This window comes from Palaemon carinicauda, chromosome 25, assembly GCF_036898095.1.
Source record: "Palaemon carinicauda isolate YSFRI2023 chromosome 25, ASM3689809v2, whole genome shotgun sequence".
Lineage (NCBI taxonomy): Eukaryota > Metazoa > Arthropoda > Malacostraca > Decapoda > Palaemonidae > Palaemon > Palaemon carinicauda.
The window spans coordinates 22,167,020-22,193,355 of record NC_090749.1 but is presented as its reverse complement, the minus strand read 5'-3'; the positions used below and the strand labels follow the sequence as shown (position 1 = coordinate 22,193,355).

General features: G+C 44.9%; 2 protein-coding genes across 2 annotated transcripts in view; one reads left to right on the top strand and one right to left on the bottom strand.

Annotated features, from left to right (window-relative positions):
- LOC137618924 (zinc finger protein OZF-like) overlaps window positions 1–26,043 on the bottom strand; it is a 51,455-nt gene extending 25,412 nt beyond the window's left edge. The window contains exon 1 of the mRNA XM_068349128.1: window positions 25,914–26,043. The gene's annotated coding sequence lies outside the window, so the exon portion shown is untranslated. The remainder of the gene's footprint in view (window positions 1–25,913) is intronic.
- Window positions 4,008–4,736, top strand: LOC137618921 (uncharacterized). Its single transcript, XM_068349125.1, has one exon. It carries the CDS (start codon window positions 4,008–4,010, stop codon window positions 4,734–4,736), a length of 729 nt encoding a protein of 242 aa, XP_068205226.1.
- Window positions 26,044–26,336: the final 293 nt, after the last annotated feature.

The window sequence follows — 26,336 nt, the reverse complement described above, 5'->3', positions numbered from 1 at the left end:
TTATTATTTCAATTAATGAAGAAAACTATTCAGAAGCGTAACCTAACCTGTGACCGGCAAAGGTGTTCTCCCCGCAAAGGATTTACGGGCCACTCACATAAAGTGAGCGGCGTTGTCAGTGAGAAAAAGAAGACCAAAGTCAAGCTCTGTGAAGGCTGCAAGCATATTCCCTCTAAGAACACATAAAAGGGAAGGTGACGTTAATATCCAAACGGAAGAATATCCAAATGATGACGATTCCCCTGCGGTGGCGGCCAAGTCACTCAAAAGGACCCCACCTACGGGATGTCCGTTGTCCAAGGAAATAAAGTCGTAAAGGATGATTCTCTGCCGTCGAAAATCTGCCACACTACTCTGTCACACAAACAGCAACATTCACTGTAAAGAAAGCCTAGAATATATATAAAAAACATGTTTTCATATATACTGTAAAAAAGAAAAACATGAGATCAAAAAGTCAAAAGCCCGATCAATTGGAGAGGGGAGAGAGACAATGTCTCTTCCCCCGAGCCAAAAGTAAAGTGAATATAAGTCACAGTCACAGATGTGTGACTGAGATGGGTAGCCTCTAACACCCGCCCCCCACCCCACACTTCCTCCCCCACTATCTAGTGGGTAGGTGGTTACCCCACGGTAAAAGTCTAATGGCTCATTTTTTTAGCTTCGCCGAAAGTAATACCCTTATAACGAGCATTGGTTTGTATTCCAGTTATGGAACAACTTATCCTTACCGGGTTATGTTACGGCTAAAATAATGGCTAGTTCCCAAACACTTGGATAACTATGATCATGTCATATTCTGTTAATAATGGTTAAAACAAATAACTTAGCATTAAAAGATACAAGTTTAATCATTGCATATGGAATTCCATCGGGTCCAGGATCTGTATCATTATACATAGCAAGTGCAGAATCAAATTCTCTCTTAGTAAAACGAGCATTGTAAGATTCTTACTTTCCTGTTGCAAAATTTAAAAATTTATGTTTTTCACTGCTTCTATACTGGTGACCAGGAGCTGCTTCACACCTAGATGATACATTTGATAAATGATCAGCCAGGGCATTGCTAACATCAGTTGCTCCGGTCACATACTGACCATTCACCTTCAACAGTGGTGGTGGGTTGGGGATAAATTTGCCTGCTATCTTTGTTACTTTCCTCCATGCAAAAGATGGTGGTGTTCTACTGCTGACTGAGAAAACAAAAGATACCCAAGACTAGCGCCTAGCTTCTTAGATTGCAATGCAGAACTGTGCTCTACACTTCTTGTATATAATTAAATTTTCCTCAGCATGGCGTTTGGGCAATCAAGTTAAAAATCTTATTGTGGCTTTGTGCACGGCAGTTAAGTTCTGAAGACCACCAGGGGACTGGTTGCCGTTTAAATATCCCTGTTGTTTTGGGAATTGAACTGACTCCTGATGTATGAAAAGTTCCATTCAGTAAGTCTATAGCATCATCAACACTTTTAAACTTCTCCATTCCCTTCAATTTTGCATAGCTCACGAAATCCACCTTCTCAAGATTCCATTGTCGCGATCTCTGTAAAGATGGACCATTATTTGGTCTATTTTCCAGAGGTTTCTTTAGAGAGGGTATTGATTTATTGGGTTTTACGTTCGTCTTTTTCTTTGTATCCTTTTGATCTAATTGCTGAAGGGATGGTGGACCTAAATTTTAATTTCTGATTCATCTAAATTGTCTTTTGGTTGATAAGAAACATAAACAGGCCAAATATCAAATTTATTTGATGGTATAACTTTATTCAATGTTTCTTATGGAAGGAGGTGGGAGATATGGAGGTCTCTCTTTTCCTATTAAAAGGAGGTGAGCTACCAGGATATTTACCTTCCCCACTACAGGTGCACCAGATAAGTTGGTTTTAATTGGAACGTCCATCAAATCAGTCCAGGACATTGCCTGAGAAAGGTTAGCACTATTGTTGGTAATGAGGGAGGAAGATTGAACAGAAATGGGCAATGCCCCACTTTTGATACACCGTGGCAAAGCCTCAGAAGGCAATATGCTTGCCTCGTCATATTATAAGATGATACATTTCTTTTCTCTGAGCTACTGGCATTACTACTTGGGTTTGAAGTTTCCTGTGGTATATTTTTTCTAGATTTCAGTACCTCTCCATAGCTGTTTAATTATTAAGTAGTCTTTTCGCATGTCCCACACTTATGTGTTCTACACTGGATTTGTTGAGGGCAGCTTCTTCCAACTTATAAAGCTTGCAGCTCCTATCATTATTATTATTATTATTATCATTATTATTACAACTTGCTAATAATGAGTTGGAAAAGCAGGATGCAATAAGTCCAGGGGCTCCAACAGGGAAAATAGCCCAGTGAGGAAAGGAAAAAAGGAAAAATTAAATATTTTAAGAGTAACAACATTAAAATAAATATCTCCTATATAAACTATATAAACTTTAACAAAACAAGAGGAAGAGAAATTGGATAGAATAGTGTGCCCGAGTGTACCCTCAAGCAAGAGAACTCTAACCAAAGACAGTGGAACGCCATGGTACAGATGCTAGGGCACTACCCAAGACTAGAGAACAATGGTTTGATTTTGGAGTGTCCTTCTAGAAGATCTGCTTAAAATAGCTAAAGAGTCTCTTCTACCCTTGGCAAGAGGAAAGTGGCCAATGAACAATTACATTGCAGTAACCCCTTGGATGAAGAAGAATTGTTTGATAATATCAGTGTTGTCAGGTGTATGAGGACAGACAAGATTATGTAAAGAATAGGCCAGACTATTCAGTTAATGTGTAGGCAAAGATAAAAAGAACCGTAATCAGAGAGAAGGATCACTGGATTTATGTTTTGAGTTTCATTTCAAACACCTGGCCTCAAGTGTACACTCTCCATGGTAAAATCTGAAACAAATGCTACAAATTTTCAAATTTTTGCAAACTTTAGAAGGATGTCCAAAATTGAGACAATTGAAATATCGTAGTGGCTTGTTGGAAAGGTACAACATTAATTCTTTCCTTCTCAATAACAATGTGGAAAGACACATCAGCATCCTGGAAAGTAAGGATAATCATTGACATTCCAGGAATCTCGTGTACTTTCCACATTGTTCATGGTCACATGGCCAGTATTTCCTCTTCTGTAGATTCATACAGGTCTTTATTAAAGACTACTCCTCTTCCGTAACTAAAATTTATGTGGGGTCTGATATCTAACATGTCATCATCACTACTTGTCTTAAGGTTAGACAGAATTGCCGATTGCGTGCATGACTTGGCACGAATAAGGATGCTATTTTTTTTCAAAGCGAGATATACAGGGTGACAAAAAAAAACAGTCATCACCTAAACTTGAATAACTTTTGAAATAAATAATCATTTCCTTTTATTTTTCAGATTTACGAAAAAAAATGTTCTAAGAGTCTACCAAATTCGACCTTCAAGATGCCATGGACCACTGAGGAAAAGACATTTATAGTTGAGGCATATTTTCGGTTGAAGTCTATCCACTCAGCTCAATCACACTTGAATACCTTTTGAAATAAATAATCAATTCCTTTTATTTTTCAGATTTACGAAAAAAAAATGTTCTAAGAGTCTACCAAATTCGACCTTCAAGATGCCATGGACCATTTAGGAAAAGACATTTATAATTGAAGCATATTTTCCGTTTAACTCTATCCACGCAGCTCAATCACAATTCAAAGAACGGTTCAAATATCAAGAATTTCCTGTCCACTCAATGATCTACAGATGGGTTTCAACAAGTTCAGAACCCATGATATTGTGCATAACCTTAGTTGTAAAGACACTAACAGACAATCACACTCTGGACGACCGAAATCATCAAGGACACCACACAACATTCCTGCAGTCAGAGACTCCATTGTCCGCAGCCCAAGCAAGTCTGTGCGACAGCAAAGTCAGGAGCTTAGAAGAATTTTGAACGCAGATCTCCACCTGTATCCTTACAGGCTACAAATTAAACACAAGCTTTCACCTGACGACATGAGGAAGTGAGTGATCATGTGCAAGATTGACACTGTGCCAGACTTCCTTGACAATGTTTGGTTTTCGGGCAAGGCGCAATTTCTGTTGTCAGGTCACCTGAACTCAAAGAACAATATATTCTGGGGTAGCACACCCCCTGAGCACTGTCTGCAAAGGCCATTACACTCGGTGAAGTGCACTGCCTGGGTCGCCATCTCCAAACAAGGCATCATTGGACCATCCTGGTTCGAGGACGACAACGAGCGGTCTGTGACAATCAACACCGAGCGATATGTCCAGGTGCTTGGCAAGTTTTGGACAGCACTTGGTAGACAGAGAGGAGTAGTCAGGGTCCTCCATAGGTTCCAGAAGGATGGTGCCACCCCTCACACTTCAAACGAATCATTGGCATGGCTTCAGCAGCGTTGCCCTGACCAACTGATCAGCGGCAGGTGTGATCCCGAGTGGTTGCCGTATTCACCGGACCTGAACCCCGCCGATCTTTATCTCTGGGAATACCTTAAGGACAGGGTATATGGAAACAACCCCCAGACCATACCTGACCTGAAAGCAGCAATCAAAGCAGCAATAAGAGTGATCCCGAGGGAGGAATGCAGGAGGGTCATCAAGAATTTGTCTGGCCGGATCCAAATGTGCCTGCATCACCGGGGAGCTCATTTGGAGCACATTTTGGAGAGCCAGTGGAACAAAGAGTGTTTGTTGTACAGACTTGAAACTTTGGAGATGTCTGCTACACAGGCTTGACCTAATATAGCTAAAGTTTTGTGTCGATCTGAATAATATTTTGGAAGTTATTAGTTTTCTGGTGATGACCGTTTTTTTTTTTTTTTTTTTTTTTGTCACCCTGTATCACCCGGTGTAATGTTCCTACCTTTTTCTGAATTAGTTTGCAAATCTTAAAATAATTCCCAGTACTCCCTTCAGACTTGCCAACAAGCCATATCGGTGGTTTTGGCTTTCCCTGGAAGTCATCATTAAATCAACCTCTTTTTCAAACCAGTCAGCAGGTCTATACACATCTAAATCATTTGTTATCTTATCACAAAGGTACCCTTGAAATCAAGTTATTAATTCTAATATCATTTTTGATACATACAGTATTACATTAAATTTTTCGTCATGATCATTATAAGATATCCTTGAATGCTATTTTTCATTTCCAATTGTCATTTCTTTTATCAACACATAACAATTAAATGCTTTATATAGCTTATCATAATCAGTATCTATTGGTATTTTGGGTAACATGAAGGATTTAAAGTTTCCTCGTGTTACCCGACTTACTTGGTTCTGAAACATTAGTAGATGGTTCCTATTTTGTTCTCAGGTCATCAACAGAATTTCATTAATTCAATTAGCAGAGGTCATCAATGGTATCTGCGGTTCGCCACCTGATCCAGGGGTATGGGGAACATTAAGTTTACTCAATTCTTCTTTAGGGGGAGGGAAGAGGTAATACTAGTACTGACAAAAAATCAAGTATAAGAGAAGAAATAATAAGACTGACTCAAATCCTAAAGAGGACCCCATTAACCTATAATGGAATTAATTCTTCCACAAATGACACCTGCAAGAGCTGCTTCCCTAATATCCACTCCCTATCCTACCACAAATGGATGGTACCTCTATGATTAGAGTGACTCAAGTGCATGCCAAACCCACTTGATGGGACTGAGAGCATTTCAAGATTAGTCATATCCCCATTTTAATCATAGTGGCAGGCAAACCACACAAAATGCCGAGAGTCCTATCTCTACAAAACCGGTCAACCCCTGGAATCTGAAATCCAAGTTTTTTGTTCGAAGATAGTTCTGCGTGGCAGTATGGGAACCCTGACACTCCTATGTGTCCAGTCATTATTGGGTAGTTAGTAAGACCACCACAGCTCCAACAATTGATTTTGAAAAAACAATTCCAGTCCTGGATACTATGCCTCCGAAAAAATCTGGACGGTGAAATGGGAAAGAGTTTTGACAGCAAGGTTGGAGATAATGGATAAATATGATGGAGCATGTAGCAATTATAAGTAATAGAAATGGGATGAGAGAAATATAGAGTCAAAATAAGGTAAAAAATTTCCCAGTTCAAGAGGTCTTTTTCCCGTCACCAGGCTTCAGCATGGGAATGATATGCCCTGCTGAAGCCCAATAACTTCATTAAGGCATTCTCTTGTTAAGAGGACTATCTTGATGAAGAAGGGACTCCCTCGAGTCTCCCAGAATCAGCCAATCATCTAGATACTGAACTGAAGGAGATGAATGCCATTCTTGTGTGCCCAGGTGGACACTAGGGTGAAGATCTGCATGAATACCACAGGTGCTATGGAGAGGCTGAAACACAGAACCTTGAACTGGTATTTCTTTCCTCCTAATGTGAATCTTAGGTACTTACTTGAGGATGGAAGCATGTAGATCTACACATACACATCCTTGAGGTCTAACAAAATCATGAAGTCCTTTGGTCTGACCATCTGGGCCTTCTCCATCATTAACGAGGTCTGATGTACAAACTCGTTCATGATCGAGAGATTGATGATTGGTCTCCAGCCTCACTATGCTTTTTCTACATAAAATAAGCAACTGTAGAAGCCTGGAAACCCTTCTGGAACCTCTTGGAGAGTATCCTTCCCTAGCATGGTCTAGACTTTGCCCCAAAGGGCCTGTTCCTTTGAGGACCCACTCACGTAGGAATTTGACATCGTTGCATAGAGGGTCAGAAGAGGGTGAGAGCTCGTGTATAGGACCATGCATCCCTCTATTAGTATGGAAACCGACCAAAGTTCAGCTCTGTGGAACATCCATCTCTACCACCTGCTCTTCAGGCATACTCCTACCAGTAGATTGACTGGGGGAATGACATCTTTGGCGTGATCATCCACGTCTACTTCTCTTACCTCCTTACCTCTCCTCAAGCCCCTATGTTGAAAGGGATTTTGAGGGCTTGAGTCTGCGCTGCCTGCTTCACCTGGGAGCTCCTCTTCAACATATGAGCCTTATCCGGAGAAGATCTCTGTGGTGGAGGTACTGCTCAGTGGGAACATGAGGTCTCTGACCTATGGAGGAGTCAGTCCTGGCTTGCCTTCCTCCATCTCTTGGCAACAGCCTCGATGTCCTCCACGTTAAATAGGGAATCACTCAAAGTGAAATTGTGCAACCTAGTCACTTCTCTCTTTGGTACCTGCCGCTGGAATTTTGCGAATACCTCATTGTGGCACCTCAAAACCCAATTTACCCACTGGTTGACGATGTTCTTGGTTAGAAACTCAAGCATCCTAGACCCCAAGAGGAGGAAGGCCAACAACGCTTCCTTCCTCTGAAGGATGGAGAGGTCTTCATTCATGAGATAACCTACCGTTTTAATCGGTAATCCAACCATGAAACTGATTGCAAAGAACAACTTTCCATGTTGGTGATGTCTCCCACAGAGAAGTGTATTGGCTAGGTTGCCAGTTTGGCCAAAGAAAAGTTATGAATTAGAGCCAAGATTGCTGGATTCATTGGTAGAGGATATTTATTATCCTCTACCATCATAAATTACTTCCACTGCCGGATGTATGGAGAAGGAAGTAACCAAGAGAAATTCACATATCAGAGGCACCGAGGTTCCGGCCACTTGGGTGTAGGCCCTCTACTTTGCCACCTTCATTCCCCTTAACCACGGTAAGGCTACTTTAGTTTTAGTGGGTCTCGGCTTATAGGAATGTGAACTTGCCCTCTGCAGGTGATCAGGCTCCCCTATACTGTTGATCCTCCTTATGAAGGACAGGATTTGCAGAAAGAGGGCAGTCAGCCTAACCCTGTTCAAGGGGCGAGATCACCCAGCAGGGGAGTGTTTGCCCTCTGATTCCTTTCCCTCTTCTGTGGCACAATCAGAATTAACTTCAGCCTCTCCCATATCAGGTACTGACTAGTACGTAGCTTGGTCTTCACACTGGGGATTGGGGGGGGGGGAGAGGGGGTGGCTGCCTAACCTCGCTACTGCATCTGGGATCAGATGGAAAGTCACTCCTATTGGAGGACTCTACCAGGATGATAGGAACACCCGGGGAAGGAACTTTCGGGGAAGAAACAGTTGGTCAAGAGACTGCCTGCTTCACTGTCTGGACAAGGTACAGAAAGCAGGGGAAATCTTTCCAGAATGGCATTTGTTCCTGAATGAGCCCCATGCGCCTGCTTCCTTGGCTTAAGTGGATTGCCAAGGAAAAGGAGGAGCTGAGATGTCAGATCATGTCCATTCTTCTGCTTGTCTTCCCTACAGAGGTGAGTGCCATCAACATGTCCTTCTGAATGATCAGCCTGTAAAGGATAATCTACCCTCCTTTGCAGGGGAACTCACTGTTCCTACCACAAATTAGACAGAGTGTAAGGAGAGCGAAAGCAAGGCAAAAGCTGATAAGGTACGCTTGAGCGCGCATCCTTCTCATTTTGCAGAGGTAAGAGGCAGTCTACCTGTGTGCGCTCATCTATCTGCACACTATGGTACGCACCAGCAAGGTAGAACTGGCCTTTGCTAAGGAAGTTTTTCTTGCACGCGTGAGTCCAGATGGGAACACTTTCCAAAGAGAGCAATGCATGTAGCAGACGTAGCATGCACACCTTCTTCAAGCATATGAGCTCATCCTCCCACCTCATTAGGTGGTAGGGTGTGTAACCCCGCGCAAGACTCGTCCACTAGAAGTTGGTCAAAGCGCCAACTTGCTAGTGTGTCATGGAGGGCAGGCTGTTGCTGAGCGCTTGGGTGAAGACAGTGAAGCATGTTCTTCCTTGTGAAAAGGATAAAACAAAGGCGCAAGCTCAGGAGATTGGCCTTGCTTAGTGCTACGCTGTGCCCTGCAGACACGACGACAAGGGAGAGGGATCATAGGCAATTGACTCCAACCATCATCGTACAGCTCTGAAAAGCTGTGCTCTAATGGACTATTGCAGGGCATGGATGTATCCAAACCCTTCAGTGGAAACCCTGGATGGAAACTTCTCAGAAGAAAACCATAGCTCCTCTGGACAAGAGGGATGATTAACCACTTTTGCCTCCAACGGCAAATCTCACAACAAGCTGGGGAAGGGGAGCTTTCCCTCAAAAGGAAAGATTGCCCAACACCTGGTGGAGAACAACCCTCCCTCAGATGGGAAGGTAGTCCAAGACCTGGAGGCGAACCTCCAGGCAGGTCACTCAGTCTCCCTTCCAGCTGAGCAAACTCAGCCAGAAGATCTACTCCTTGAACCGCCCTTAGGACGTAGCCGAAGTTTGTCCCCGGGTTCACTCCCAAAGGGATCTGCCAATTAGTCACTCCGAGGAGTGCTTGTCAGCAACTGCTCTCACCTCCCCGACAAAGCAGAGAGAATGTCGGGTCAAGCAGAATCTGAAGTTAAGACGGACGAGTACGAGCAAGAATATTTCAGTCCTTGACCTATGGAGTCTCGTGGGGGAAAATCGGAATCAATCCCTGAGGAAGATGTCTGCTCCCATTGCGTACCTATCCACAAGACTTGCTGCAACCTTTGTTTGCAAGGGGAACCCGTGAACTCCAAGGATGGCCAAAGTAGATGAATTGCATTGCCTTAGAGAGACTCGTTTATGGTGGCAGGCAGTGCTACTTTGCTAGGGGGAAACAACGGAGGCCCCCGACATGTAAGGTTGTCCCGGAATCACACGAGTAACACCGTACTCATCCAACTCCCAGGGCAAGTCGAGCAAGAATCATCATGGAGAGGTCGAGTCGACAGAGATTAATGGCGAGGATTCTTCCCCTTCGAGTCTGACCTTTAAGTTGAAGGATCCCTTTTTGCCTTCTTCCGTCCCCTGCTAACCGTCAACCAATAACAGGGCAACCACTCCCGACAGACTTGGTAAGTAGACTCCTGTTTGCAAGAGTGACCCATACACGCAGGACAGACACAGTGAGGATCCATCTCCTCTGCCAACATGCAAGTACCACAGCAGCATCCTTCATTGCTGGGAAAAACCTGCATACTTATGGATATCATAGGCAGTCACACCTGAAAAAAGAATAAAAAGGAGATTTTTTGCTATTAGACTAGTTATTTATAAATCTTTATTTTACAATTTGTATATCCCACTAAGCCGAACTAAAAAAGTGACGGTTGTTTACTAGTTCTGATGTGAACAGGGAGGTGAGTCTACCACTGCTACCACCCTCCGTTAACTGGCGGAGGGTAGTTAAACCTCGCAAAAGCTTTAACGGCTGGTTTTAGGCGAGCACCAAAATAATACTCCTATGTAAAGAGCATACGGTTTGTATACAGTGCCGGAACAAATCACTTTTGTGCACTTAATTCTGAGTTTTAGCTATCTACGTTATTATTATTACTAGATAAGCTACAACCCTAGTTGGAAAATAAGATGCTATAAGCCCAAGGGTTCCAACAGGGAAAAATAGCCCAGTGAGGAAAGGAAATAAATAAACGATTTAAGTAATGAAAAATTAGAATAAAATATTCTAAAAACATTTACAGCAGCCAAATGAAAAATTCATATGTAATTTGTATATTTCCTAACGATACAAACATTAGCTATTTATTAGGGGTATTACTTTTGGCGTAGCTGAAATGACAAGCCATTATTTAAAGTTTAACGAGGGTTAACTACGCACACCGCTAGTTAGCTGGGGTTATGGGAAGGTAACTTGCTACTGCTCCCACTCACACACCTGTGATTTAGCTCACTTTGCTTGGAGATAGGACCTTAAGGTGGATAGGGCTGGCGGGCAAGTTTGTATAAATAGCTAAGGTTTGTATCGTTAGGAAAAATGATATTTTGATTATAAAATAAATTTTTGAATATACTTACCCGGTGAATATATAATAGCTGACGTCTCCGACGGCTCGACAGAATTCAAAAACTCGCGAGCGATCGCCATGAAGGTAGCGGGTGTGCCCACCAGCACCAACTATCGGCCAGATACCGCATATACATGTAAACAGCTCCAGTTCTTCTCATCCCGCTGTCTCTCTATCGGGGAGGAAGGGGGGGCCTTTAATTTATATATTCACCGGGTAAGTATATTCAAAAATTTATTTTATATTCAAAATATCATTTTTAAATATTAAACTTAGCCGGTGAATATATAATAGCTGATTCACACCCATGGTGGTGGGTAGAGACCAGTATTAATACAGTTTACGGCGTATATGCTTAGAGTTTTTGACAGTTATATCATAACAAAACCCAAATAAATATAGGTACCTGGTAAGGAAGCTGACTCTAACGATTACTCTGCCTTGTTAGTCCGCTTTCCTCACGAAGCCCAGCCATCCTCTTAGGATGCTGAAAGACTCCCAGGAGCTGAAGTATCTAAGGCGACAACCCATACAACAGGACCTCATCAAAACCCTTAATCTGGGCGCTCTCAAGAAATGACATTTGACCACCCGCCAAATCAAAAAGGATGCGAAAGGCTTCTTAGCCTTCCGTACAACCCAATTAAAAACATTTCAAGAGAAGATTAAAAGGATATTGGAATTAAGGGAATGTAGTGGTAGAACCCTTACCCACTACTGCACTCGCTGCAACGAATGGACCCAGTGTGTAGCAGTCCTCATAAAGAGTCTGGACATCTTTTAAGTAAAATGACGCGAATACCGACTTGCTTCTCCAAACGGTCGCGTCCATAATACTTTGCAGAGATCTGTTTTGCTTAAAGGCCACAGAAGTTGCTATAGCTCTTACTTCGTGCGTCTTAACCTTAAGCAAGCAACGATCTTTTTCACTCAAGTGAGAATGAGCCTCTCGGATTAAAAATCTAATAAAATATGACAAAGCAATCTTTGACATAGGCAATGAAGGCTTCTTAACTGAGCACCACAAAGCCTCAGATCCACCTCGTAAGGATTTAGTCCGAGCTAAATAAAACTTCAGAGCTCTAACTGGACACAGCACTCTTTCAAGCTCGTTGCCTACGATCTCTGACAGGCAAGGTATATCAAATGACTTAGGCCAAGGACGAGAAGGCAGTTCATTTTTGGCCAAGAAAACCAAGCTGAAGTGAACATGTGGCTTTATCTGTAGAAAAGCCGATGTTCCTACTGAAGGCATGGATCTCAATGACCCTTTTAGCCGAAGCCAAGAACACTAAGAAAAGCGTCTTGAGGGTGAGATCCTTCAGGGAGGCTGAATGTAATGGCTCAAACCTGTCGGACATTAGGAACCTTAGGACCACGTCTAAGTTCCATCCAGGAGTTGCCATACGACGCTCCTTAGAGGTCCCGAAGGACTTAAGGAGATCTTGGAGATCTTGATTATTGGACAGATCTAAGCCTCTATGTCTGAACACAGACGCCAACATGCTCCTGTAGCCCTTAATAGTGGGCGCTTAGAGGGAGCGAACATTTCTCAGATGTAGGAGAAAGTCTGCAATTTGGGCTACAGAGGTACTGGAAGAGGAAATGGATGATGACTTGCACTAGTCTCTAGAGACTTCCCACTTCGACTGATAGACCTTGATGGTAGATGCTCTCCTAGCTCTCGCAATCGTTCTGGCTGCCCCCTTCGAAAATCCTCTAGCTCTTGAGAGTCTTTCGATAGTCTGAAGGCAGTCAGACGAAGCGCGGGGAGGCTTTGATGAAGACTCCTTACGTGGCTGCCGTAAGAGATCCATCCTTAAAGGTAGACTCCTTGGAATGTCTACCAGCCATTGAAGTACCTCTGTTACTCACTCTCTCGCGGGCCAGAGTGGAGCAACCAATGTCAACCTGGTCCCTTCGTGAGAGGTGAACTCCTGCAGCACCTTGTCTAGGATCTTGAAAGGTGGAAAGGCATAAACGTCCAGGTGAGACCAGTCCAGCAGGAAAGCGTCTATGTGAGCTGCCTCTGGATCTGGAACTGGAAAGCAGTAAGTCGAGAGCCTCTCTGTCAGAGAGAGTAGCAAAAAGATCTATGGTGGGTAGACCCCATGTCATCCATAGCTTCTCGCACACAGTCTTATGCAACGTCCACTCCATGGAGAAGACTTGTCCTCTTCTGCTGAGGCCGTCCGCCAAGACATTCATTTCTGCACAAATCTCGCCAAAGGAGAGATGTTACTGCCTTAAAAGGAATTCCTTCTGATCCGTGGATCAAAGAACCGAGCCTTCCAGACTGTCCAGTGGAGCTCCCTAACCCAAATCCGCTGCATCTGAAAACAACACATGGTTTGGGTTCTCGATCGCAAGAGAAAGACCTTCTCGAAGTCTGATGTTGCTGTCCCACCAAGTCAGACATGTCTAGACTGAGTTGGAGATTGGGAAAGAGATACTCACTAAGCCCTTCTCCTTGTTCCAATGTATAGGTGAAATAGGAAAGGGCATAGGTTGAGTCTCCCCAGAGAGATAAACTACTCCAGCGATGAAAGAGTTCCCTCGAGGCTAGTTCAAACTCTTACAGAGCAACTGTTTTTCTCTTGCAAGTGAAGGACTTTTAACAGAGCTTGTTCCATTCTTGCGGGAGACGAAAAGGGTCGAAAAATCAGACACTGTATCCTCATTCCCAAAAAAAGAATAGTCTGGGATGGGATACTGTAAGTTACGACTTCTCTACGTTCACTATGAGACCTAGCTCCTTGGTTAGGTCTAATGTCAATTAGAGGCTCTCCAGACAGCGATATAATGACGAACGCCCTGATTAGCCAGTCGTCAAAATAAAGGGAGGCTCTGAATCCTCAAAAAATGTAGAAAGCTTGCTACATTTTGCAAGGGCCTTGTAAAAACAAGAGGAGCAGGAATGAGGTCGGAGTACAGTGTTCAACAGTGGTACATTACTTTCCCGTCCACAAACCTCAGATGTAGTTGAAAGTTTGGATGAATCGGGATGTGGAAGTATGCATCCTGAAGGTCGAGAGAGACCATCCAGTCGCCTTCCATTAATGCTGTCAAGACAGCTTGGTAGACTTCATCGTGAAGTTTGTCTTGACAATGAACACATTGAGCGCACTTGCATCTTACGTACTCCTGCAGTGAAGGTGGCTGCCAGATCATTGGAGCCATCCCTGATAGTCTTGTTCCTGCAGAGAACGTGGCTGTCAGATCATTGGAGCCATCCCTGATAGCCTTGTTTATGCATGACATAATTGTACAGCAAAACTTCAAACGCTCGAAAAAACTCCTAACAGGAGATGGTCTAGCTCTGAAGCTGACCATAAAATCTTGGAGCGTCTCATGGCCAGGCGCCAGGGAGAGTCTATGAGGCTTGAGAAATCTATCTGGGCAGAGGCAGGAACTCCCAAGCCGAGAACTTCTCCCGTGTCATACCAGACGCTCGCTCTATAAGCCAGTTTAAAAGGAGGGAAAGCAAAGGCTGTCTCCCCCAAACTCCTCCTGGTGATCAACCAGTCGCCTAGCAAACGTAAAGCTCTCTTAGAAGAGCGAGAGAGCACTAGCTTAGAAAACAACGGCTTCGAAGTAGCTAGGCCTAGTGTAAACTCTGACGTTTAGGCGAACGAGGAGCAGCAGTTACAAAATGGTCCGGACAAAGATCCTTAAAAATCAGCATGATTTATTTAAAGTCCATAGAGGGCTGAGCAGCTTTAGGCTCCTCTCCGTCTGACAGAGTCCCCAAGGGAATATCAGTAGGAGGGGGATCAGCAACTTCCTCATCTGAAGGAACCTCGTCCGACCATTGCCGAGTCTCAAGCAAGGGAGAGACCTGCCGTGGTGGCAATGCTTGACAAGCAGAGTCCACACGCAAAGGAGCATCAGTAGCAGTCAAGGACGCTATGTCATGTAACTGCTTAAAGGACTGACCAGCAACAACAACAGGTGCGGGAGGACACTCGACGTCAAGTCGAGACTGCCTTGACTGCCTAGATAGAGCAGTTAAAACAACTCTTGACTGCGGTGCTTGACGTTCAACGTCAAAACAAGGCAACTGAGCTGGTTGGCGAGCGTCCTGAACGTCAACACGAGACTGCGGCAGCGGCTGAACGTCAACACGAGGCTGCGGTAGCGGCTGAAAGTCAACACGGGACTGCAGCGAGTAAGGATCCAAGTCACGTGACTGACGTGACAAATCCCAACATCACGTTTCATAACGTCAAACGGACGAGTAAATGCTCATTTGGGCGGCTGACGGCCAGAGTCTCGTTTAGTGTAACGGCGACTCGAAAGCGAAGGTTCATCGTGAACCTGCTCTACGTCATACTTCTCCATAAGGGAGGCAAGCTTAGTCTGCATGTCCTGCAGGACAACCCATTTAGGATCAACAGGAGTCGGGACGGGCCGAGACGACGGTAATGTCTGTGTTGGCAAAACATTGCCTTTACCGCGACCCTAGGACCCCGTGTTACGCTTGCGTTTAATAAGCGAATCGTCTTCCGACGACTGCAAAGGGTCAGAGCTGTCCCCATGGCTACAGCCAGGACGCTGGACCTGTCCTGAATGGACTGACTTCCGCTTTAAGGGTCTAGAAACTTTGCTCCAAGATTTCTTTTGCAAGAAGCCTTCGGATGACGAGGAGAAAAACAGCCTCGCTCGTCTTATGGTAGGGGCGATCTTGCTAGACACGCCCGATACCATAGAGGGAACGTTTGTTCGTTGGTTAAAGCCTCTCGTCCCCATAAGTCCTACGACATTACTTCTCCCTGGTAGCATGGGAGCCTGAAAGAGGTATCGGACTAGGTGAACGACAAGCACGAACAGACGAACCCTCGGTCGCAACACTAAAAAACACTTTGCGCAATTATCACTTTATCACTACGATTTTCTGTTTTTGCACTTACTTCACTGAAATCGAATTTTTCAATAATTTCACATTAGGCATGAATAAAAACTGATTTCTACCTGAAGCACGCAATTCTCCCCTACATCAAAAGGTTATAATTGCGAAATAAGTTGTATAATGTAAGCACATTAATACAAGCAAAAAAACAGTAAACATATATATCGAATAAAACGGAAATATATAAAGTTAAAAGGATCAGTGACTGGGGAGGAGACTAAACACTAGTTCATTAAAAACTACGTTTTCAATCTCTCACTGTACAGTGCCTTGGGACGAGAATAAAAACTAAAAACGTTTTATCCTTTCTCCCCATACAGAGACTTGGGACGAGAGTAAAAAACTGACTCGAGAACAACGTTACTCGCTTGGGACGAGAATAAAGATCGGAACGTTCTCTCTTCCTCTCTCTCTCTCTCTCTCTCTCTCTCTCTGATTTCATACAGAAGAGAAAAGCCCACTTACCCTTCGTCAATAAACAGGTTATTTGACCAAAGGAAAAAACTGAAAGGACTAAGAAATTGAAAATTAACAAATTCCTTTAAATTAGTATTTAAAACATTTCAGTTTGAAAGAAGAATGAACAAAACGTCAAAATCAATTTACTCTTTCTGCAAAGTGAAACCGTGATTCTCTCTTTCTCTATCGTAACGATAGAGCGCAAACTGCGTAGCATAAATAAACCAAATGTTAGTTCATCTTTGAAACAGCACGAAGACTATTCAAAGAATATCTTTCATAAAATATCTACTAAAAAATATTCATTTAATAACTCTTACAGAGCAAATGATTTAAACTTAACGAAAATAAAAGTTGAATGGGCTCAACGTTGTTTAACTTCGGTTTCCAAGTTAGGACCGCCTACTCTCAGATTAGGGGAGGAATAGGTAAGGCCGCATATAAACAAATCATTAAAATTTATATTGATGTTTAGTATAAATGGAAAGCTAATCGAAGAGGCCTAATAAAGGCGGGTGAGATATAAAATATATAGAGGAAAATCTATAATTAACAGCAACAATTTATAACGTGATAAGATAATTGCTAAAAGCCTAAAACACACTTCCGTACACTAAGGGAAGGGTCGGCCATTTTTACTCTATGGAAAAAAACCAGAGATAAAAGCAAGGGCAAAACACTTTTACTCTCCTTTCAAAAGCATTTCTTTTGAGGATAGTATTGAATAATCCAACACGGCGAAAGCAATAAAACCAAAACAAAGTACTTCACCAATTCGGTAGAAAACTCGAGGTCATAATAGCGAGTGGAATCGACTTGTTGATGAAACCGACAGAGAAGAACTGAAGCTGTTTACATGTATATGCGGTATCTGGCCGATAGTTGGCGCTGGTGGGCACACCCGCTACCTTCATGGCGATCGCTCGCGAGTTTTTGAATTCTGTCGAGCCGTCGGAAACGTCAGCTATTATATATTCACCGGCTAAGTTTAATATTTAAAAATACAAATTACATACGAATTTGTCATTTGTTCCATAACTGGAATAAAAACCATGCTATTTATTAGGGATGACTCCCCCATTAGGAAAGGTGAACGTCCCAGCCAATCTGGCTTTTGGCTTTACCCGTGGGCTCCTTATCTGAGTATGTCAGTACTCAACAATAAGAAGTCCCTGCACCTCGCTAAGCAAGCTGTGTGTTGAGATATATAGAAGTGTGACCGTCCAGTTAAAGTTATTCATTAGCCTTTGGAAGGAAAAACTGTTGTAACCAAGACTTTCCCAATACCACCTCGCTAGGGTATGAGGACGCAACAGTAATAGTCTTAATACTAGGTACACAAGAAAGTATGGGTTACCTGCAGTGGTTTGAAGTTGGCTTATGCAGAGAACCCAGGATGCAGCTTTACCCAAGAAAGGGGAGGATGAAGAAAAGAATAAGAGCCAGTCAAACCTTTTCATTCACGCAGACTAAAACCTGGTAACAATGCCCTCAACCTTCTGCTACTTGTCCAATAAGGAGCTTGACGTCTTAAACCAGCTGTTGTGCAGCCACCACATGACCGATAGGAAACGTATCGAGTCTCCTGTGGGTCAGGTCTTGCAGGTAGTGGGATGTGAACGTAGTTTGACGTTTCCACACCCCAGCTTGAAGAACCTACGTCACTGAGAAGTTTCTCTTGAATGCCAGGGACGTAGCTACACCCCTGACATCATGATCTCTGGGGCGACGTCAAGGAGGAGGGTTTGGATTCAGTGCATTGTCCTGTGCTGATGAAGAGTGCAAGCACACAAGGACAGGCTTCTGTTGTTTTCTTAAGGTACAGCCTCAAACTCCTCACTGGGTAGAGTAAGAGATGATTATCTGTTACAGAACGAAGACTCGAAATTTTAAGTAGTCAAATCGAGGATCCGCTACTCCTAGGTTCTGATTCTTAGCAATAAACTCAGGGACGAAGCTGAACGTTACCTCTCCCCATCACCTTGAATGGGCGATGTCGTTTGAGAGACCACTAAGTTCACCGACTTGCTTGGTGGAAGCCAAAGCTAGCAGGAACACCATCGTACAAGTTAGGCAACTATCTGTTGCCTGGAGTAATGGTTCATAGGGAGGTCTCTTAAGAGACCTGAGAACTCGAACCACGTTTCCATGGGAGAGGTCTAACATCAGACTGAGGACAGGTAAGTTAATTACTCCGTATGAGTAAGGAAAGTTCTAGCAATGAGGAAATGTCCATTCCATTCAGTCTAAAGGCGAGGTTTAAGGCTAAGCGATAGCCTTATACCTCTGAGACTGACAGGCACATTTCTTCTTGCAAATACGTGAAAATCTCCGTTATTGCTGGAATAGTAGCATCGAGTGGAGAGATACCCATTTCACGATACCAACCACAGAAGACCTTCCACTTTGCCTGGTAGACTGCTGCTGATGACTTTCGCAGGTATCTAGACATCCTGCTTGCAACTTGTTGTGAAAACATCTCAGAGAGGAAATGCTGGATTTTCTCCAGGTGTGAAGTCGTCGCAAAGCTACGTCTTTGAGGAATATGCTGGCATGTGGTTGTTTGAGTTTATGATGTTGTGGAGGAAGTTCTCTTGGAGACTGTCAGGTGTTGCAGAAAGTCTGTAAACAATTCTGCATGATGCCATAGCTGAGCTATGAAGGTCATTAAGAGATTGACCAATGCTCTAGCTTTGTTGAGTACCCTCCTCAACAGACAAAATGGGGGAAAGGCGTAAACGTAGGTGTTGTCCCACCAACAGTACAATGGGAGCCTGAAGTTTAGGGCCATTCCAAAGAGATCCACTGTTGGAGAACCCCACAAAGTCAGAACTTTGTTGGCTACTAGATGATTCAAAGACCACTCGGTACTCGCTATATGAGATGCTCTGCTCAGGTTGTCAGTGAGCACATTCCTCTTGCCTGGAATAAAGGATGCCGATAGTGATATCGAGTGAATCTCGGCCCATCTCAATATCTTTACTGCTATATGGGATAGGGGCTGCAAAAAGGTACTTCCTTGCTTTTAGTCGCTCATCACCACCACCGAGTGGCCCACCAGGAACCGTTGGAACTGTAGGAGAGCCAGAAAGACAGCCTTCATCTCTAGGAGATTTATGTGGAGGTACTCTTCTGACACCAACCAGAGGCCTGAGGTCGTGTGGTGCAGCACGTGGGCGCCTCACCCTTTTTTTTTTTTTTTTTGGAAGCGTCTGAGAACAGCATCAAATCTGGGGGGAGGAGGAGAAGATCCACTCCCTTTCATAGATTCTTGTCGGCCCCCCAACATTCAAGGTCCGTCTGTTCCGCTGATCCCATGGGGATCCGAATGTCCGGAGAATAGACAGCCTGATTCCACCGGGACTTGAGTCACCACTAGAGAGATCTCATCTTGAAGTGACCGTTGGGAACTAGACAGGCCAGTGATGAAAGGTGACCGAGGAGATCTAACCACATCTGGGCTGGAAGTTCTTCTCGTCTGAGAAAGGGTCTTGCGACCTTTCTCAGCTTTGCTATTCTGTCGTCTGATGGAAAGGCTTTGTGTAGATTGGTTTCTTTTATCATGCTTAGGTATACCAGTCTTTGTGTAGGAAGCAGGGAGGACTTCTCTAGGTTTACCATGATCCCCAGATCTTTGCAAAGCCTCAGAAGTTTGTTTTGATGTTGAAGAAGGGTTGACACCATGTCTGCTAGGATTAGACAGTAGTCCAGATAACGAAGGAGACGGATGCCAATCCTGTGTGCCCAAGATGACACTAGGGCAAACACTCTGGAGAAGACTTGAGGTGCTGTGGAGAGACTGAAACATATTACCTTGAACTGGTATTCCCTGTTGTCTAGGCTGAATCCTAAGTACTTCCTTGAAGACGGATGGATTGGGATCAGGAAGAACGCCCGTCCTTAATGTCCAGTGTGCACATGAAGTCCTGTGATCTTAACGCTAGTCTGACCATGTCTGCCGTCTCCATGCTGAACGGGGTTTGCTTGAAAAATGTGTTCAGAGCTGAGAGGTCGATGTCTGGTCTCCAACACCCTGACACCTTTATCACAAAAAAAAGTTGACTGAAGAAGCCTGGGGACCCATTGAGGACCTCGCTTCTTCAACAGGGTCCTGGACTTCTACCCGATGGGCCAGCCCCTTTGTTGATCCCATGGCAAAGGAGTCTATTGACACTGAATTGTTCAGCCCCAAGTTGCTTCCACCAGTCCTAGCAACGTTTTAGGCATCTCCTTACTAGTGGACAAGCAGGGGTAGTGCCTATCCTAGCGTTTGCAGGCTCAGCCATTCCCTCTAGGATATTTTCCTCCCCTGGAGATCTTGGTGCTTTTCCTCTCCTTGGCAGGAAAGGGCTTTTTAGACACAATGGTCTTCGCTGCTGTCTTGTTCGTTCTAGTCTTAGCTGGATGGGACTGCTAAGGAAATGGTGGTTTATAGGGCTTGGAAGTCAAAGCCCTATGGAGGAGGGAGTCCTGATGGGACTTCCTCCATCTCTCAGCAGCATGTTCCACGTCCTTAGGCTCGAACAGATAGGCTCCCTCTAGTGAGGAATATCTGAGCCTAGTGATCTCGGCATTTGGGACTTGTTGGTGGCACCTCTGAGACATCGCGTCCCGATGTTTCAGGATAGTATTAGCTCAAATGTTTGAAAATTGTGGGCGAGAAACTCGAATGTGCGAATACATGAGAGCAGGAAAGCCTCCACTGCTTTCCTGGTACATTCCTTGGAGAAATGTTCAGCTTGTACCAGGATTCCCAAGGTCCCTAACCAGACATCAAGCCACGAAATAACTTGCATGTCGTACTCAGTGACCTTCTCCTGGTTAAGGAATTTGGTTGCCTTGAATGAGACCTGTCGATCAGGAGTCTCTCTCCAGAGAGACCCTTGGTGAGCTCTTCCAAGGAGTGATGGAGAGGTAGAGCTGGACGAAGCTCCTCCAGAATCTCAAAATACCTCTGTTGGACATGAGGAGGTGGGAGAAGCTTATTGGTAGAGACTGAACGTTGTGAGGAAGCATGTTCAAAGAGTTTTAGGGCAATCCTAGCCCTGGCACCCTTCAGCCCTTGAGACCAGGGCCAGACTGCACTGGTCTTTGAGGGTTTCTAGGTGCCAAAGAAACAGTATAAGACCGTGTCCTTGCTTTCCCGTGGCGGTATCTCTGGGTTGGGAAACCTATCGAGAACCCTTATGAGAGTCAGAACCTACCAGCATGCATTTTATGACTATTTTTGCTCTCCAATGTTGGACTTGCAGCTCTTCCATCCCCATGAGCTCTTCTTTGGGTGGGTCACGGACATCACTTGAGCGATAGGCTGTTTCTGAGAATTAGAAGTCCTAAATGAGGACTTTGGAAGAGTCTTGGAGTCCTTGGACTCCTTCTGAGGAAGAACATAGGACTCCAGCATCAAAGGCCGAGAAGATGTGTCCCTCCTGATTTCCGTTGGTGGTGGGGAACTCTCCGAGTGAGGGGAGGCTTCATCCAAAGGTGGAAGGGATGAGGGCCTTTCTTCACGCAATTCCCTAGGCTGATAAGGTAGGACACTATCTAGAGGAAGATGCAGGAGGAGCTGGCCTTGATGGTCTAACCGCAGTCAGCTTTACCCTCGAAGAAGTGGCTGAATCTGAGACTCCTCTTTTCCTCTTCAGGGGAGAAGTCATAGTTCCTTGCAGAGGGTCAGCTGTAACTGTAGGATGCTCCGAAGAGTGGCCAGACAGAGCTGGATTGAAGGCCTGTACACTGCCCTGACCACAGCACTGAACTATGGCTGTTTACTGACTGACGCACTGTCAGACAGATCCCTTAAGAGGAAATGGACTGAAGGTTCCCTACAACGAGTCTCTGAGGAAGCAGTTTCGGAATCCTGAACCCTTCTGTAGAGGCCCGATCCCCTTTCCCCGCCGGACGCGCTAAAAGGCGTTTGCGGGGAGGGGATCGAGGCGATGGTGACCCGTCAATGTGATGTTCCTATTGCTAGTCAATGCACGAATGCGCAGGTGAGCGCTGGCGCATTGGCGAGCGCTGGTGCATTGGTGAGTGTAAGTGCACAAGAGAGCGTTGGTGTGCCAGAGAGCGTTAGCATGCAGTAAAGCGCTGAGCAGCTTCTTTAGAAAGTGTAGGAGAGCATGAGCGCGTAGAAAGACCGTGCGCAGGGTGTTGTGCAGTCGGAGTGCAGTCCCCTCCGACTGCACGAGAGTGCGGGAGCGTAGTACGACGCTGCGCTGGAGGTTGCTGGAGAGCAGCTGTAAGCTTTGGCAGTGGAGAGTGCTGGCGTGCGGGCAAGAGTGCTGGTGTGCGAGCGAGAGTGCTGGCGCGCAGGAGAATGCTGGCGCGCTGGAGATCGCTGGCACACAGGAGAGCATTCTAGATGTCATATAGGAGAGCCGGAGACCGAAGTTGCGCGCTCGCTGAGGTTTCGGCAAGCTCTGCTGCACCGGCGATCGTAGGTTGGCTGGTGAGCGCTGCCGAGCTGGCAAATGTTGCTCTCTTTATCGAGGTTGCGCTGGAAGGTGCTGAGGGCGAGCAGATAAAGGCTGTTTGTCTTAAGGCCACTGAAGCGTTGTAGAGCGCTGACGAGCTGAAAAGCAAGGCGCTCTGTAAAGCATGACAGAGCAGACTTGCGCTGACAAGATGTTGGTGAGTGCTGGTGCACTGCAGGGCGCTGGTGAGCTGAAGAGCATTGGCACGCAGCTGCATGCTTAGGTTAGGCCTCAGGAGGCTGAACCGGAGACAGGAACGTGATGGTAGGTTGGCTGGTAGGATGCACAGGAACAGGGATGTGCCCTTTGGAATGGCGAACATCCACCGATGGAGATCGCGAATGATCTACAGAAGTCGAGGACCGAAGTCCAAGGACTAGCAGTAGCATTGTCGAAAGGTCCAGGAACGGGCGAAGGTTGAGGGCCAGGAGACGACTAAAGCAGAGACTCCTCTCCGGGGGACAGCTGCGATGGCGAAGATGAAGTGCCGAAGAGGCACCCTTTAACCGGTGGTGAAGGATGACCTCTAAGGCGGAGTCGAGGGCAAGCTCTGCAAAGGAGATGCCCTCTAGAGGCTGTTGGATAAGCAAGCTGACCATAAGCAGCAGGATTTCTCCGAAGAGGAGTCTCTATGAGAGAACTCCCCGGGGAAGAGAAACACTCGCAGGAAACACGTAGGACTAAGTTTCCCCTCGAAGGATGATTAGGAACTGGGGATATTAAGTTGACAGCAACAGCTGGAGAGTCTGGAGGAGCAGGGGCGTCGGCAGACACCACAGAAGACACTCCTGACACAACGACGTCGACGAGCGCAAGAAGATCTACCTCCAAAGTCGACGACAATGGCTGCACACTTGCACCCTGGAGGATGAGCTGTAGCAAGGAGTCCTTGGAGGGCAGACCCAGAAGCCCCAAAGATGACCATACCTGTAAAACAGAAGACATAGACAAGGCCTCACCCAGGGGGGAGAGGTGGGGCAGCTTTGCTAGGGGAAGCAACACCATTTCTTGAGGATTGGGCTTGGCAGCAATTAAAAGGGTCTACGCTACTACTCGACAGTCTCTCGGAAGAGGACGAACGAGTAGGAGCTTCAGAGAAGGTTGGGAGGCGGAAGAAGAGGCCTTGGGGTTTTCCCCCTTCGAAGGAACCTTCGTAAGAGAAATATCGCGCTTAGACTTCAGCTTCCGTCATTGCCCAAACCTCTCCCACTGGGAGGCAGACCACTTCTGACACTCACTACAAAGGTTGTTATTATCACACAGTTGACCTCTGCAAGCGGGACAAAGGGTGTGGCGATTGGTCTCCACGGCTGACATATAGGTTCCGCAGGGCTGGCCATCGAGTCCAGGGCAGGTGCTCATGGTCACAGAAGTCAACACACACACACACACACTAACACAAAAGAAAAAACACAAAGAATTAATGGCAGTCCAATAATAACAGTGATGGATGAGGAACGGCAACGACAGTACACCATCCGAGTCAGAAGTAAAGTGAGCTAAATCACCGGTGCGTGAGTGGAAGCGATAGAAAGCTACCCCCACCCCCGCTAACTTGCGGTATGGGTAGTTAAATTAAATTAATGGCTCGTCATTTCAGCTACGCCGAAAGTAATACCACTAAATACATAGCGTAGGCTTGTATTCCAGTTATGAGACAAGTAGAGTTTTCAATTATGGTAGATGATTGTGGAGTTCTAATCACATAAGTTTTACAATTGCAACAAACAGCTAATCCTAAGGAAAAATACCAATCGTGAAGAGCAAGGGCGAGGCAAGCAACGTGTCTTGCAGAGAGCAAAAAATCCGAATGTTCCCCTAGGTTCAAATCACAAAACCGCAGGGCACAAGGAAACCTCGGGTTCATGCCAGTAAGCTCTCGTAGGATTTTCAAGCAATGAGAAGGGTCCTAGGTCCCTTTTCTATTGTAATGTATAATGGAAGAGCATGCAAGTCCTCTACAAGTGATGAGAAGGATCCTAGGTCCCTCTTCTATTGTATTGTATAATGGAAGAGCATGCAAGTCACCAAAGAATATACAGTAGCATTTGGTTGAGATCAACAGTTGACAAACATGGTGTAATGTGTTCCCAAAAGAAACAACTTTTGGTACGCATCTTTTCCCTTCATTCTCCTAAAAGCTAAAGGGTACATGTGCATGAAAGGATGAGAAGGGCAAAGCCCTTAATCCTACCGGTAGTGTGTATGTTCATTCTAGTAGGAGAGGAAAGGTAGCCGGCGTGTAAGCAGTTGTATCACATACCAATGTGTATCTTCAGGGAAGAAATGTTATCGTTAAGAAATCTCTAGCCTCGCAAAATTCATTGGGAACAAGGATTTATAAAGTTTCTCGCCTTACTAGAAGGCAAATGTGAGCTCTTTTCAGATGAGCACGGCATTCTTGAAGGTTGCGTGGGAAAAGTAGATCGCATGCCAACAGGTGAGCGCACTTGTGCGTGACTAGATAGTAGCGAGCGAGCATGTGAATGCTATAAGTTTCATGAATGAGAAGTGGAGCTCAGGCAGGGGAGTGTTCTTGAAAAACAGCTGAGATAGTGAGTGATCCATTGCAAGCATGAGAGGAGGCGCTCCCATTGCTGGGTGTGATCAGATGCGGTGGCACTCAAGTACGAGCGTGCAATCGTGAACAGAAGGGTCAGGATTGCTGACAAGTGAGATTGCACTAGTGTAAGAGAATATAATCGTGAACAGAAGAGGTGGTGCTCTCTTAGGAGCAGTCGAGCACATAGCAACCCACTCATGGGTAAAAGCAAAGTAGCTCGTAATCTCACTGTCTTCCTTCATCCTCGGTGATGGGGTGAGCAACACTGTACGAGGGGGTTCCAGGTCACCAGCCAATAATTACTGACACCTCATAAATTTTAAGTCAAAATTCCAGCAATTCTGATAGAACACACTAATAAAGAACGAAGGTTTGCATTCATATAGGAGCAAATGAATTTGTGTAGTCAGTCAGCTGGGAAACTATTGCTACCAATAATGTCTATTCAGCATCAAATATATATAAAACCTGATTGATAATGTATCCTGATCCAGGGATGGATCAAGGCATAGGTAAACTAAGTGGCTGCTTGGGGTCCCAATGCCATCAGTGCCCCCCCCCCCCCAAGTACTTAGCAAAATACTATTCAAGTAGTAGAAAATAGAGAAGCAAAATTTCTAAATAGGCAAATTGAGTACAAAATTATCCAATTATCCAATATATTTAGGAAGAAATGTACTATATATTCCCCAAAAATGTTCAATAAGATTTACTCACGATCCACCACTGTAGTTTGGCCGTTATTCTTGTACTGTCTCTCCTGAGAAAGCTGCAAATCTATTTGATCAATGTGTGGTTAAGATTATTTCAACCACAGACTTCCCGTCATGTCTCGGAAAAGGATTTATTCCTCTGGAGAAAAAAGAAAAGAAAAAGAAACACCAGGATAAAAATTGGTTTGCATGACCATTTATAGTTAGTTCTTGTAGGTGATTAGCAATTGGTTAGAATAATTCAAGTGCCCCTTTTGAGTAATAGAAAAACATTACTACAGATAGTACAACCTCCCTTAGATAAGACACTTATAACATAACATGCCGAAGATCCGTCGTTCATGCAACTGTATGGAAAATTTATCCTACTGATGCAGTTTTCAGTTTTTCTCTATCTGCATTGCTATATCATTTACACTGCAAAAAC

Coding starts and splice junctions, on each gene's coding strand:
- LOC137618921 (XM_068349125.1), top strand. CDS start 4,008: ATGTGCAAGATTGACACTGTGCCAGACTTCCTTGACAATGTTTGGTTT.